This window comes from Trachypithecus francoisi, unplaced genomic scaffold (genome assembly GCF_009764315.1).
Source record: "Trachypithecus francoisi isolate TF-2019V2 unplaced genomic scaffold, Tfra_2.0 Lachesis_group16, whole genome shotgun sequence".
NCBI classification, from domain to species: domain Eukaryota; kingdom Metazoa; phylum Chordata; class Mammalia; order Primates; family Cercopithecidae; genus Trachypithecus; species Trachypithecus francoisi.
Window position 1 is genome coordinate 62,464,970 of NW_022681461.1, and position 14,549 is coordinate 62,479,518.

The 14,549-nt window shown below is 40.0% G+C and overlaps 1 protein-coding gene across 2 annotated transcripts in view; it reads left to right on the top strand.

Moving 5' to 3' along the window:
* ACO1 (aconitase 1) overlaps positions 1–14,549 on the top strand; it is a 69,391-nt gene that overhangs the window by 34,524 nt on the left and 20,318 nt on the right. For both annotated transcript variants that reach the window (XM_033237534.1, XM_033237536.1), the window contains 11 exons: positions 379–448; positions 579–762; positions 1,302–1,441; positions 3,180–3,351; positions 5,929–6,029; positions 7,147–7,263; positions 8,407–8,566; positions 10,182–10,317; positions 11,993–12,077; positions 12,980–13,136; positions 14,324–14,448. In XM_033237534.1, the coding sequence (XP_033093425.1) occupies positions 379–448; positions 579–762; positions 1,302–1,441; positions 3,180–3,351; positions 5,929–6,029; positions 7,147–7,263; positions 8,407–8,566; positions 10,182–10,317; positions 11,993–12,077; positions 12,980–13,136; positions 14,324–14,448 (1,447 nt within the window). The remainder of the gene's footprint in view (positions 1–378; positions 449–578; positions 763–1,301; positions 1,442–3,179; positions 3,352–5,928; positions 6,030–7,146; positions 7,264–8,406; positions 8,567–10,181; positions 10,318–11,992; positions 12,078–12,979; positions 13,137–14,323; positions 14,449–14,549) is intronic.

A 14,549-nucleotide genomic window follows, 5' to 3' on the forward strand; every position in this document is an offset into this window, starting at 1 on the left:
GTGTTATAATGAGGTCATGAATGAGGAGTATAGAAACAAGAGTGCTTTAAATGTCCAAGCTGCTGTTGTCATATAATGTCTTGAGTCTGTTCCTAAGAGTCAGACTATGTTTAGATTAGTTTTAACTTGAATTCAGTTCCATGTTTTCTGCCTACCATATTTAAAGGCCTTGTAGGAATCACTACAATATCAAACAATAATTACTCTTTTTACTTTCACTAGTTACCTCTCCTATTCCACACTGTAAGTAGTCACGAGTGAAACTATCACTCAGCAAGCAAGGAGATGCAATTCCATTTTGTTTCTTCACCACCAATAAATTTGACCACGAACATGTTAAGCCTCAAATTGTATACATTTAATTTTTCTCTCTGACAGGGCAGACAGTTTACAGAAGAATCAAGACCTGGAATTTGAAAGAAATAGAGAGCGATTTGAATTTTTAAAGGTATGGGCAGGGTCTGGTTCCATCGTTTGGTTTTCTTTGTATGTGGGGTACGAGGGAGAGATGCCAAGAAGATGGGCTGAGTAGAAGTACTTCACGTGTTCATAGTGTTCTTTCCATGTGTCAATCCCAGTGGGGTTCCCAGGCTTTTCACAACATGAGGATTATTCCCCCTGGCTCAGGAATCATCCACCAGGTGAATTTGGAATATTTGGCCAGAGTGGTATTTGATCAGGATGGATATTATTACCCAGACAGCCTCGTGGGCACAGACTCGCACACTACCATGATTGATGGCTTGGGCATTCTTGGTTGGGGTGAGTGTTCTTCCAGGTTTCTATTCCATATATGCTGTTTTGGGGCATGCACTTTAATTCACTTTGATTCTATTACATCTCAGTAACATGAATTTACATGACCACAAGTTTCCGAGAGGTATTTTTGTCAGTTTTGTCACTGGTGTTTTTCCAGTGCCAAGAGAATCACTTTGCACCTAGCAGGCACTCAGTAATTATACTTGGAAGAATGAACAGGAGCAAGGAGTTAGGGACATTTAGCATACATGAAAATCACCTGGGATGTTAACAACAGCGACTCCCAAAGCTTACTCTTCTTTGCATGTGGCACCAAGGGGATTTTGATACAGGTGTTTGGGGGACCATGCTTTGAGAAACACTTGTTTAAGAAGCCTATAAAGGAAAATGGAGAAAAAACAGCTGTTCTTTATAGAAACATAACTCTGTACCAATTAAACATTGTAACTGGGTTTATTACCTGTTAATGTCACTCAATTTATACCTGAGAGATAGAGTAAGGAGTGATGAAAGCATTTTTCCGGTCATGCCGTTCATTGCAGGTGTTGGTGGTATTGAAGCAGAAGCTGTCATGCTGGGTCAGCCAATCAGTATGGTGCTTCCTCAGGTGATTGGCTATAGGCTGATGGGGAAGCCCCACCCTCTGGTAACATCCACTGACATCGTGCTCACCATTACCAAGGTAACAATATGCAACCTCTTCTGTGGTCTTGGAAAGTCGCAATTATAGCTTTCCAATGGAGGGAATAAATAATGGAATCTTTTTTGGTTTCCAAGTGCTCTAGCAATGCTAGGAAACCAGGTTGATGATTTTAAAAGGAGATGAGGTAAGGGGAGTATTCTTTGTTAAGTTTAGATAATTATGTTTATTTTCTTCTAGTATTGCTGCATTGATCTTTTTCTTAAAGGAAAATTTTTAAACTGTGAAATAGTTCAATGATACAGAAATTAAGATGGCATTCATATGCCCACCACCTAAATTTAACAGAGGGTACCATTTTGTCATAGTTGCTTCAAAGCTCTCTGTTTTTAAAGAAATATGTAATATTTCTTTATTACATATTTCTTTATGTAATAAAGAAAGAAATGTGGCTAAATAAGAAAGAAATGTGGCTAAAGCCACATTCCCCATTTCTAGAAATAATCACTATCCTGAGGTTGTAAGAATCATTCCCGTGTTTGTGTTTATGCTTTCACTACATGTTTTCCACATGGTTCTTCCTTTTATGCAAATAGCAAGGTAGTTCCATAAATAGAGTTTTACTTTTTAAATTCTCTTCTCTGTATTATAAGTTACATTATTGTAACACATGTCACCAAGCTGGAAAGTATTAGGCTTTTTCTGTAGCTGTTAAAGGAGATCATCTTTTTCTGTGATTTATTTGTTTTGTAAAAAGAAGGCCATTTCATTTTGGAAGACGCTTGGAAAAGCAATGGTTTTGAATGATCACCAACATAATTTTTTCTGCTTTTATAGTTTCGAGGCTGGGGTCTTTTGCACGGACACACTATTGTTAAAGTGCAAAACACATTTCCGTTTGATTTAATTTTTGTGAAATTTGGAATTGGATTTATTTGAATGCCATAGCTTATCACAGATGTCTGTGCACTGTTCTTCAGATGTGGAATACTACAGGACTTCCTCACAAAATTTGGCAGAATCCCATATAACCAAAAGAGCCCATCTATGTGGTTGTGGCTAGAAACTGGCTTTATGCGGAGCTAAGTCAGTCACTGTGGCCTCACTCCCGGCTGGTGCCTTGTGTGGAAAAGATATGGGGATCTTTTGGTTACATTTGACTTATACTTGTAGCATGAATTTTGTTCATTATGCCTTTGAAAAGTTATTTTCTTAACTAGTGCAAGTAGATATTTAGGTTGAAAGAATTTAATATGTAACACTTCCAGATGATTCCAATGATCTCATTAGAGAGGGAAAGAGAATGTTTCTCATTTTGAAATATTTTTCTTAATATCATTTGTATTTTGGGCACACTTTGTCTGTCTTTTTATAAATAAGAACTATTTGACATCATCTTAGATTTATAGGAGAGTTAGTATAAAGAGTACAGAGAATTCCTGTTATCTTTCTCCCAGCTTCCCATAATGTTAACATCTTAAATAACCATGGCACGTTTATCAAAACTAAGAAGTTAACATTGGTGTGGTACTCTTAACTACAGGCTTTACCAGTTTTTTCAGTAATGTCCCCTTTTCTGCTCCAGAATTCAATCCAGGATACCATGATGCATTTAGTTGGCATTGCTTTTTAAGTTTTGAAAGTGATCACAAATGTGTTGGGCTAATGTATTATTTGGGTTTACTGACAAGACTAGTTTATAAGAAGTGCAAGATGGTAGTTCTGCATTTTGAATGTAGGCCATCAGATCTCCAACTTTTCTGTTGTTTCTGCTGCTTAGCACCTCCGCCAGGTCGGGGTGGTGGGCAGATTTGTCGAGTTCTTCGGGCCAGGAGTAGCCCAGTTGTCCATTGCTGACCGAGCTACAATTGCTAACATGTGTCCAGAGTACGGAGCAACTGCTGCCTTTTTCCCAGTTGACGAAGTTAGTATCACATACCTGGTACAAACAGGTAAGTGAAGGGCCCTGAAAGCACAGGGCTCTTTGTAAAAGTTCAATGAAACACTGAGAATCTGAGCACTGCCTTCTGCCTCTGCCCAACAGAAGGCACTGGATTACAGTTACACAATTTTTTTTTTTCCTCCATGGAGTCAAAATGGGTTTTTGGGATTTAAGGAGTTAATATGAGATAGAGATGGTATGGCCAATAGAAAGAGCTCAGAGATTACAGAAGCCTGGATATTTATACTGGTCCTCTACTACTAGCTTTTTTGACATTAAACAAGTGATCTTAGTAATGGTTACTGCTGTCTGTTGGGTACTTGCTGTGTACCAGGTACCTGGTATGTATTTGCTGTCAACCTCTTTACAAATCTGTAGGGTAGGTTGATTGACTAGTTAATTAACATTAGAGAAAACTGAGGATCAGAGAAGTGTTCATACCCAAGGCTAATAAATAGCAGAGTCAGAAGCCAACCCTACAACTGCCTGGCTCCAAACAGGAACGGCACTCTGCAACACTCCTCTCAGGGATGTCCAAAAAATGAAATGAGGCCAGGCACGGTAGCTCACTCCTGTAATCCCACCACTTTCAGAGGCCAAGACAGGCAGATCACCTGAGGTAAGGAGTTCGAGACCAGCCTGGCCAACATGGTGAAACTCCCGGGAGGCGGAGGTTGTGGTGAGCTGATCTCGCACCACTGCACTCCAGCCTAGGCAACAGAGAAAGACTGTCTCAAAAAAAAAAAAAAAAGAAAAGAAAAGAAAAGAAATGAGAGGCTGCATATGAAGGCATTTTAAATCATTGACAGATCTTTAACTCTGTATTTTTAGAAATTTGACTTTTAACTTTGAGAAAGCTATAAAATGTGTTTCTCAATTTAAAAACATTAACTCTTCATTCAGTCATTCATTTAGCAAATTATCAACATCTGGTCTAGTTCCCAAAGATATGGCAGTGAACAAGATTATAACATAAAGTCCCTGCCATCAGGTAGCTTACTTTCTAGTGACGAGGGAGGACAGTGAACAAGTGAACAAATGTGTAAGTGTGATATAATGAAAAAGAAAGGGGAGGTGGCTGAAGTACCCCAGAGGTGCTTGTGCAGATGTCTGGATGAAGTGAAGGGATAGCCACGGGAAGGGTTTCATGAGAATCTTACAGACTCCAAATAAATCTTAGTCTTCTCCCATAGCCTGAGGAAATTCCTCTAGAAATAGCAAAGATTGTGATGAAAAAGTTTATTTAAAAAAAGTTTTTATTAAATATAAGCATATTGAAATTGATTAATACATCTTTTTTCCCCCCCAAAGGATTTTAAGTGAAAAAGATAAAGAACTAAAAGAACAGAATAAATAATTGAGGGAATCAACCTAAAGAAGAGAAGGGATAGTGTGCTGCTGGATAGAGGGGCAAAAGCTTTGAGATGGATCTAGAGGGAAGGTTAACTGGTTAGTTCCCGTGGTGCTGCAGGTGGCCATTATACTTCTTGGTGATCCAGTGCCAAATTTGTAACATCTATTAAATTGAAACAAACATATTGGTTCAGAAGAGTGTAGCCCTTTCTCACAATAAACCCTGAGAGACATTTCTCCTGTTCATCTTCATGAAGAGCATGGCATGGGGTGTAGTAAACAGCGGGCTCAACAACAGGTCAGGATACACATACATTAGTGAAGCTCATACAGCTGTCTTTTATGAGGTCTGTGCTGAGAGCTAATGACGTTTACAATTCAGCTAAAACAAGCAGACAAACAAAAAATTCTGATCAGTGGTAGGCCAAAGGATCAAACCTTCTGTTTCTAACCATCAGAGAAACTGTGGACGGCATGTCCGTTGGTCATACTTCATGAGTATTATCTCCTACACCGGAATCTTGATAAGAGTTAAATAGCAAAGGGCTCAAGGTCATATTCCTGGTGATGCAGCATCCTGAGTTAAGACTTTGAACTTCTGGGTCAAGCTCAGGTTTGGATTTTGGTTCTGCCATTTACTGGCTGTGTTACATGAGAAAGTTACTTAGTCTTCTTGAGCCACCATTTCCTCATCTATAAATGGGAATAATAATTGTATCATAAGACTGTGATAAAGGATTAGAGATTGAGGTAATACATTTAAAGGGTTTAGGGCACAGTGCCCAGAAAGTGCTCAGTAGCCAATGGTTTCGGGTGGGGTTGGGATGGGTTTTAATTTTAACAGTAAAATCATGTGGAATGCTGAGTCTTTGTGGCCAGTTGAAGGCAAATGCATAGGCATGCTTTCACAATTAGCTCAGGCGCAAGATTCTCTTAATTAAAGGCTATACCCAAAAAGAGGGGGGTTATCTGTAGATAGAACCAGAATCTTTTTCAGAAAACAGTCACTTTGATAGGAACAGCACATTCATCAATGGCCCCTAATAAAAAGCAGCATCAGGGGGAGAGTTAAACCATTAGCGTGGAAGCCGAAAAATCGACAGAGCCGTTGGTGTGTGTGTAAGTGCAGCGTATGTTGCGTACTTACATAATTGCTGATGGAAGTATCAGTTTATAAACTTCAACCAGGAAATACTAACCTATGTTATTTGTTATTCCTTAAAATGCCTTTTAGGTCGTGATGAAGAAAAAGTACAGTACATTAAAAAATATCTTCAGGCTGTAGGAATGTTTCGAGATTTCAGTGACCCTTCTCAAGACCCAGACTTCACCCAGGTGCCTTCCACTGTGCATGTATTTCCTCTTCTGCAAGCCTGCGATTTTAGTTGTGTTTTTTCTTGGGGGAATGCACTGGTAGGAAATTAGTCACTGCCAAGGCATTAGAAAAGAACGGACTGTTAAAAGGTTGAAAAACCAAAAGGATAAGGAAATTGTAAACATAACAGAATAATATAATTTCTTACATTCCTACTGGCTTAATCATTGTAAGTTAAGTGTCCCCCCCATTTGAACTACTGATTCATGCCTCTTAATGTGGAAGACCACTGAAAGACTGCTAAAGGAATAAAAATGATACAATGGACTTTGGGGACTCAGGGGAAAGGGTGGGAGGGAGGTGAAGGATAAAAGATTACACATGGGGTACGATGTATACTGCTCAGGTGATGGATACACCAAAATCTCAGAAATCACCACTAAAGAACTTATTCATGTAACCAAACACCACCTGTTCCTCAAAAATCTATTGAAATATAAAGAAAACTAAAAAGACTTCACTAGTGGAACAAGAGCTGTTTAAAGGCTAAACCATCATTATTATAGACCTAGAAAGAAGTGAAGGTACAAACATGTCAGTAAACTGAATCCACATTTTTCTAGACCACAAGGTAAACTAGACCTGCGACCCTTGTTTGGTTTCTTATTACACTGAGGAAAGGAAATATTCAATTAGACTAAGGCCCATTTCCTGGCGTTGATAACTTAATGGCTGCATCCCTCCCAAATCACCTTAGAAGTGTAATGGTTTATGTATGATTTCAATAGATAACCCACCTTCAACCTAACTTAGCCATACAAAGCGCGATGAGCTGCCTCCAAGGATGGGTGAGTGGAGGACACTGGGCCTCTGCAGGACCCACCCTGTTCTTTCTGAGAGATGCCAAGGCTGCCTGCCTGTCTCCTGCTACTTAAGTGCCCATCATGATCTTGTGAAATTAATCGCTTAAGATTAATTGAGAGAATTAAGAGAAACATTGGCTTCCTTGTTTTTGAATGTGGTAGTTTATTTGCTTATTTTTATGGTTGTGATGTTTTAAATTTTCTGGCATGCTTTGAATTTCCTCTTTGTGGGTATAATATAAATTCTGTAATTTCTTTTCTTTGGGGTCAACAGGTTGTGGAATTAGATTTGAAAACAGTAGTGCCTTGCTGTAGTGGACCCAAAAGGCCTCAGGACAAAGTTGCTGTGTCTGACATGAAAAAGGATTTTGAGAGCTGCCTTGGAGCCAAGGTAGGGGCCTGTGGGAAGAGGTTGAATCCTCTGGACTCTACCCCGGTGACTCAGTGTCCAGGCTTTCATCCCACTTGACATGAATCTTCCTACAGCCTGATGCTTGAGGGTGTTTATTCTCCCTTCTGAAGTCCTTAATGACTTCCTCCATTAGCCACGAGCCAAGCAGCAAGAGCCATCATAAACACAACTCAATCCACCTTTTTGAGCACGTCTGCTTTTCGCAGGGCCCTCACCACACTGTTTACTCACCCAAGGTTTTCTAACTGTTGTACCTTTGTGCATGCCCCTCCCTGCCTGAAAGTCTCTTCTCCAACTCATCATATTCTGTTCTGTGAACTCCATAAAACTTTGTTCAGATATCAGCTACTCTGCGCTGGGTTCTCAGAATCTCATAGCAGAAAGTCACCTTTCCTTATTGGACACTTCATGGTGCTTGGTCTGAAATACTTTGATAGCGTTCCATATTCTTTAACTTACATTGTTGGTATTTTATTTGCATGTATGATTTCTGTTACTAGACTGTACCTTTGAGAACAGGATTTGTGTCTGAATCACCTTGGGAGCCCACAAGGTACCTAGCACAGTATCTGATATGCAGTAGATTTTCAATGAACATTTCCCAAAGGAATGATTAAGATGTATGATGGATTTTATCTGTGAGACACCAGTATTATGCCAAATATTCCGTTGTACTTTGTTTGCACTGTTGATCACGATTAGTTGAATCTGGTCAACATAGCACCTTTTTCTAAATTTCCGTAAGGTTAGAATCCATAGTCTTAATCAGTCCCTATCCATTAAACTGTACAATAAAGTCATTGAGTTCAATTTAGACTAACTTTAAATTTGTAGTTTTAGCATTTACATTTTTGAGGTGGGAAGGAAGTAATTGTTACTAATTTCAGTGCAGAGTAAGACTCAGATATCATGACTGCTTTTCCTAAAGATTTAAAACGAGTAATTTTTCTGTAGTATTTCAGAGTTTACTTGCAGAATTGGCCTTTAAAATTATACTTACCAAAGTATTCCTTCTTCTAAAGTGAGAACCACTGACGATATGTATGTTTTTTCCTCTAGCCAGATATATGTATATCTTATATAAACATATTCCTATATAATACATATTTTTTCTTCTTTTAGCAAGGATTTAAAGGATTCCAAGTTGCTCCCGAACATCATAATGACCATAAGACCTTTACCTATGATAACACTGAATTCACCCTTGCTCATGGTTCTGTGGTCATTGCTGCCATTACGAGCTGCACAAACACCAGTAATCCGTCTGTGATGTTAGGGGCAGGTAAGTGCATTTGACTCCATCCTCATGGTCATCATACACGTGTGTAGGTGGAAATAGCCTGAGACAGGGCCCAGGGCCTTAGCAGAGTTCTAGGTGTAGTTCCCTGAACCTCATCTTTTCCAGATACCGATATTTATTGGCCTATAAATATCTACACAATAAATAGTATCCAAAGCAAAGTTTCTAAAATAGAAAGCACACTGCATAATAGTCTGTCTTGAGAATTAACACAGAAAATAAATATAGGAAAGCAAAGGAAGCTGGATTTCTGAGAAAGCCTACATTCTCATGTCAGACTTTGGAAGAAAAATAAAGCGTTATCACAGACTTTGTTCTTCGTGAAAGCCCTGAGCAGCAGGATTGAGTTCTGACTTGAATGCTGGGAGGTGTTTCTGAATGAGGCACAGGGCACTGGCTGATAAAACCTGGGGCAGCTGACCTGTTCTACAATTCTGGTTAAGTTGTTAATATTTACATACACGGTTTCCTTACTATAAGGTCTCTTTAGTTTCGAAGTTTTTAGTCATCCCCCAAGCTTCTCTTATATCCGTCCACAGACCAGACAGTGTCAACAGTTCCTTTCTATGAAGCAGACACAGGCATTAGGAAAACCTTCTTTGCCTGAGCCCATATATTGCCACCTAAGCTTTCCCTGTCTGGTCTGGAGCAAACCACTCTTTTTTTTTTCTTTTTTTTGAGACGGAGTCTTGCTCTGTCGCCCAGGCTGGAGTGCAGTGGCCGGATCTCAGCTCACTGCAAGCTCCGCCTCCCGGGTTCACGCCATTCTCCTGCCTCAGCCTCCCGAGTAGCTGGGACTACAGGCACCCGCCACCTCGCCCGGCTCGTTTTTTTGTATTTTTTAGTAGAGACGGGGTTTCACTGTGTTAGCTAGGATGGTCTCGATCTCCTGACCTCGTGATCTGCCCGTCTCGGCCTCCCAAAGTGCTGGGATTACAGGCTTGAGCCACCGCGCCCGGCCACAAACCACTCTTCTGTGGACAAGTCACCAGCTTGTCTGTGGCTTTTTGTCCCCTCATGCCCGCACCCCCACTGCTCATGTTTTTGTTACTTCTGTGATACTTCCTAAGGCAGAGCACCCAGTGTTCCAGTAGCAGTCTCTGTATCTGCCAAAGTCCAGCAGATCTTCCACTTCAAGATACATCTGAACATTGGATTTTTACTTCTCTGCTGACTGTTCCTTGCCAGCCAGCACACAGTTGATGTAGTTACAGAAAGGGCTCCTTCAATTATGATTTTCATCCAAATCAAACATAATTAGAAAGATCATTTTCCCTCTAAAGAATTAAAAACTCATTTTGTAATATATTCCTAAATGGTTTTAGATTTATCTCTTTAAAAAAAAAAGTAAGCAAATCTCTTTCTTCATTTCCTTGCCTAGTTTTGAGTTTACTGCATACATCTAAATGACCGTTGGCCAGGGAGCCTTTAGATTTCTGTTTGGCAGCAAAAACAGCAGATAGTGCCAACAGGAAGGGAGCATGGTCAGGTGGTGGCAGGAAATGCAGACTGAAGAAAATCAGGCTCTTTTCTGAAGTGTGCCTGGCACCTAGAGCAGGCAGCCACCCACACTGCATCTGTGTTTACCATTTCACAGGATTGTTAGCAAAGAAAGCTGTGGATGCTGGCCTGAACGTGATGCCTTACATCAAAACTAGCCTGTCTCCTGGGAGTGGCGTGGTCACCTACTACCTACAAGAAAGCGGCGTCATGCCTTATCTGTCTCAGCTTGGGTGAGGGAGAGTTTTCTTTTGCACCATTGCTTTTGTTGAATTGTATCCCTCATGTATCTTGCTATGTCACCTTGTAACAGATGTGAGATTATCTGATGATATCTAATTGCATAGTTGTTTATCAGATGGTACTTAGACTTAAACCCTTACATTCCATCTAAAGAGGTGAGTGCCCTAGAGGGCACTTACCATGGATGGACTTTGCAGGACTGGAAGTTGCTTTGGGTGAGTCAGTGAATGAGTGGAGAGTGGACGTGAAGGCCTAGGACATGACTGCACACTACTGTTGACTTTATAAACACTGGACACTTAGGCTACACTAACTTAATTTTTAAAAAAAGTTTCTTTCTTCAATAGTGTTAACCGTTGCTTACTTTTATTTTACAAACTTTTAAGTTTATTGAAACTCTTGACTCATAACACTTAGCTTCAAATAAACATATTGTATAGCTATTCCACAATATTTTCTTTATATCTTTATTTCATAAGGTTTTTTCTATTTTTGAAGTTTTTACTTTTTTACTTTTTAAACTTTTTTGTTAAAAACCAAGACAGGCTGGACCCAGTAGCTCACACCTGTAATATCAGTGCTTTGAGAGGCCAAGGCAAGAGGACTGCTTCAAGCCAGGAGTTTGAAACCAGCCGGGACAACATAGTGAGACCCCTGTTTCTACAAAAAAAAAAATGTAAACCATTAGCCAGGCATGGTGGTGCATGCCTGTAGTCCTAGCTACTCAGGAGGCTGAGGCTGCAGGATGGGTTGAGTCCAGAGTTTGAGGTTTCAGTGAGCTATGATCATGCCACTGTACTCCAGTTTGGGTGACAGCAAGACCCTGTCTCAAAAAAAAAAAAAACCACCACAACAAAAAAAAAACCTAAGAGATAAACACACACTTTAGGCCTACGCCGGGTCAGGATCGTCAGTATTACTGTCTTCTACCTCCACATCTGTCCCACTGGAAGGTCTTCAGGGGCAATAGCATCCATGGAGCTGTCATCTCCTGTGATAATAATGCCTTCTGGAATACTTCCTGAAGAACCTTCCTGAGGCTGTTTTACACTTAACTGGTTTTTTTTTGTTTTGTTTTGTTTTTTAAAAAGAGTACACTGTAAAAGAACTATAAAACATCAGCATGAGTTTGTTTATACCAGCATCATCATAAACAAGAAATGCCTTGCGCTGTGACATCACGATGGCTACAGCATCACTAGGTGATAGGAATTTGTCAGCTCCGTTGTGTATATGTGGTCTGTCACTAACTGAAGCATCATTGGGCAGTGCATGAACGTATTCATTGCCAAATACGCTTTCTCCAATTTCCATATTATTCCTGACTTACATTTTATTCATGTGCCTCATAAAATTCAAATCTCCTTGGGATTATACAATAACAGTAGTTAATGAAGATATTAAATGGCATATATGATTTCAACTTTTAAAATTGTTGCTTATTCAATTTGATTCCTTTTTATAAGTAAAAAATATGAATAGTATTCTTATGCTGTATGATATATCAGAATGCTCTCAAGAATGAAACTTTTAGAAATAGCACTATACTGAACTTAGTTCATGCACTGCAATTCCTTTTTGAACAGTGGTCTCTGGAAACTGTGGCCAGCAGAAAGGCTCACTGAAAGTTACTCTTTTTTTTTGTGCTTCTCTCTTGGTGCCTAGATTTGACGTGGTGGGCTATGGCTGCATGACCTGCATTGGCAACAGTGGGCCTCTACCTGAACCTGTGGTAGAAGCCATCACACAGGTAATTGCAGAGGTGCCTGTAGGTCTTCAGAGCAGTTGTTTCTTTTCATGTAATTTGACAAAAATGCTGGTATTTTCAAGAAGGTCCATGGAAGCAGGGGATGTGGTTTAGAGTATGGTCTTTTGAGTTTAGCTAAAATTACTAGCTGGGTAACCTTGGGCAAGTTGATTAGCCTATCTGTGCCTGGGTTTTCACAACTGTATATTGGATCTGATAATGGTCTCTGTTTTATAGAGTTGTGAGAAGTAAGATGATGATAAACAAGTCACTTAGTGCAGTGTCTGGCACTCCAGTAAGTGCTCAGTACTTGCTGGTTTTGACTACAAAGAGCTCTACAGCTGTTTGTTATAGGTATTGAGTTAGTGCAACAGTCACTGTGATTTTGCCATTTCAGTGATGAAGACCACAATTACTTTTGCACCAACCTGGATAATTTGAAAATTGGTTCAAAGTGAGACAAGTCTCCACACAAATGAATCTAAACTAAATTGTTTTGGCTTGATTTTTGTCCCAAAAATGCTGAACCTTGAAAAATATTATTTGGTTTGCTTTGCATTAATTACAGAATCTACGTAAGTCATTGTGACTTCCTTTAGCTATCAACTGTTAGGTCTTTCCCACCTGTTCTTGGGCCCCAGACAGCAATAACTAGTATGTTGCCTTCTAACTACCTGATATTTTCTCGTGAGCAGAAATCACTAAACATGTCTCTGCTTCCTTTGACCCAGACTATCTCCCACGGGGACACCCGATGTACCCTTTTCCCCTCTAGTGGGAGAGAACCAAGTGAAAGGGCAACTTAAAGGACTATCCTTGCGATGTGGAAACTCTTGCAAATGGTCTGAGACAAGAAGCCTAGTGAGTCTCTTTTAATGACCTGATTTTTCTCTTGCCTTACACAGGGAGACCTTGTAGCTGTTGGAGTACTATCTGGGAACAGGAATTTTGAAGGTCGAGTGCACCCCAACACCCGGGCCAACTATTTAGCTTCTCCCCCCTTAGTAATAGCATACGCAATTGCTGGGACCATCAGAATCGACTTTGAGAAAGAACCACTGGGTAAGATTTTGTTTGTGCAGCCATAATTTTTTTCCAGTGAATTCAGAAATATTACTGGAAGAAAGTTGCCACTTTCCTTAATAGGAAATGAAGCATAGAACCTCCAGGGAGAAGACAAAGAAGAGAATTGTTTCTTTATTCCCCAGTATACAGCTAAGACTTAACTGCAGTAGTTAAAACAAGAATCTACTGAGGGTCAGGGATGACGAAAGGAAAGTAGGTGCCAAAAGGAATAGACATCTTGCTATTCTGGTTTCTTCTGTAGTTCCTCCCTTTCTAGCTCTCACTTTAATGATAGGCGTTGTTTTAATATATACTCTGTAGAAACATACTGCAGATATTTCAACTCCTCAGAATTCCAAAGAAATGATACAATATCTCCTTTCCTCAGATCAGCTTGCTTGCTCTGCCAGCCTCAATCTGTTCTAAGCCGAATAGATAATATGAAAACAATGTCCCTGAAATTTACTTTTTGGAAATCATAACTTTAGACGTACAGTTGATCCTCATTATTTGTGAGTTCTATACTTGCAGATTTGCCTAATCACTAAAATGTATTTTAACCCCCAAATCAATACTTGTAGTATGTTCACGGTCATTCACAGATCAGCACAAAGGGGTGAAAACTTTATATCACTCAACATACATGTTCTATGCTGAGATCTGATAAGGCGCCACTCTGACTTCTTGTTTCAGCTCTCATGTGATATATAAGGATCCTTTGCTCGGTCTACTTGATGCCGTGCTGTTTGCATTTTTGTGCTTTTTGTGGTGATTTCGCTGTTCAAAATGGTCCTTGAGCATAGCCCTGAAGTGCTGTCTGGCGTTCTTAAGCACAAGCCGACTGTGATGTGCATTGTGTTTAGATAGGCTTCATTCAGAAGAGTTATAGTGCTTTTGGCTGCAAGTTTAATGTCAGTGAGTCAACAATTTCTATTAAATAAGGTGAATAAATAAGGTGAATAATAAACCTCACATGAAGCAAGGTTATGTATTGATTGCTGACCAGAGGCTCCCAGGAACCTAATCCTGTATTTCGTCTAGTGGCAATGATTCCGTATCCAGTCATTCAGCATTCACACAGGCTTTATAGAACATAACTACCAAGGAGAACGAGGCTTGACTGTGTATAATCATGAAAATTGCATATTAGAAAGTCTTCTCATTAATAAACAATTTTTCCCCAGGAGTAAATGCAAAGGGACAGCAGGTATTTCTGAAAGATATCTGGCCGACTAGAGATGAGATCCAGGCAGTGGAGCGTCAGTATGTCATCCCGGGGATGTTTAAGGAAGTCTATCAGAAAATAGAGGTGAGTTCCTACACTGCCCTCCCCACCCGAGGATCTAAGGGAAAGCTGCTCCCTTTGTGTCCTGTCTGCAGACCTCAAGGCTAATGGGAGTATCAACTATA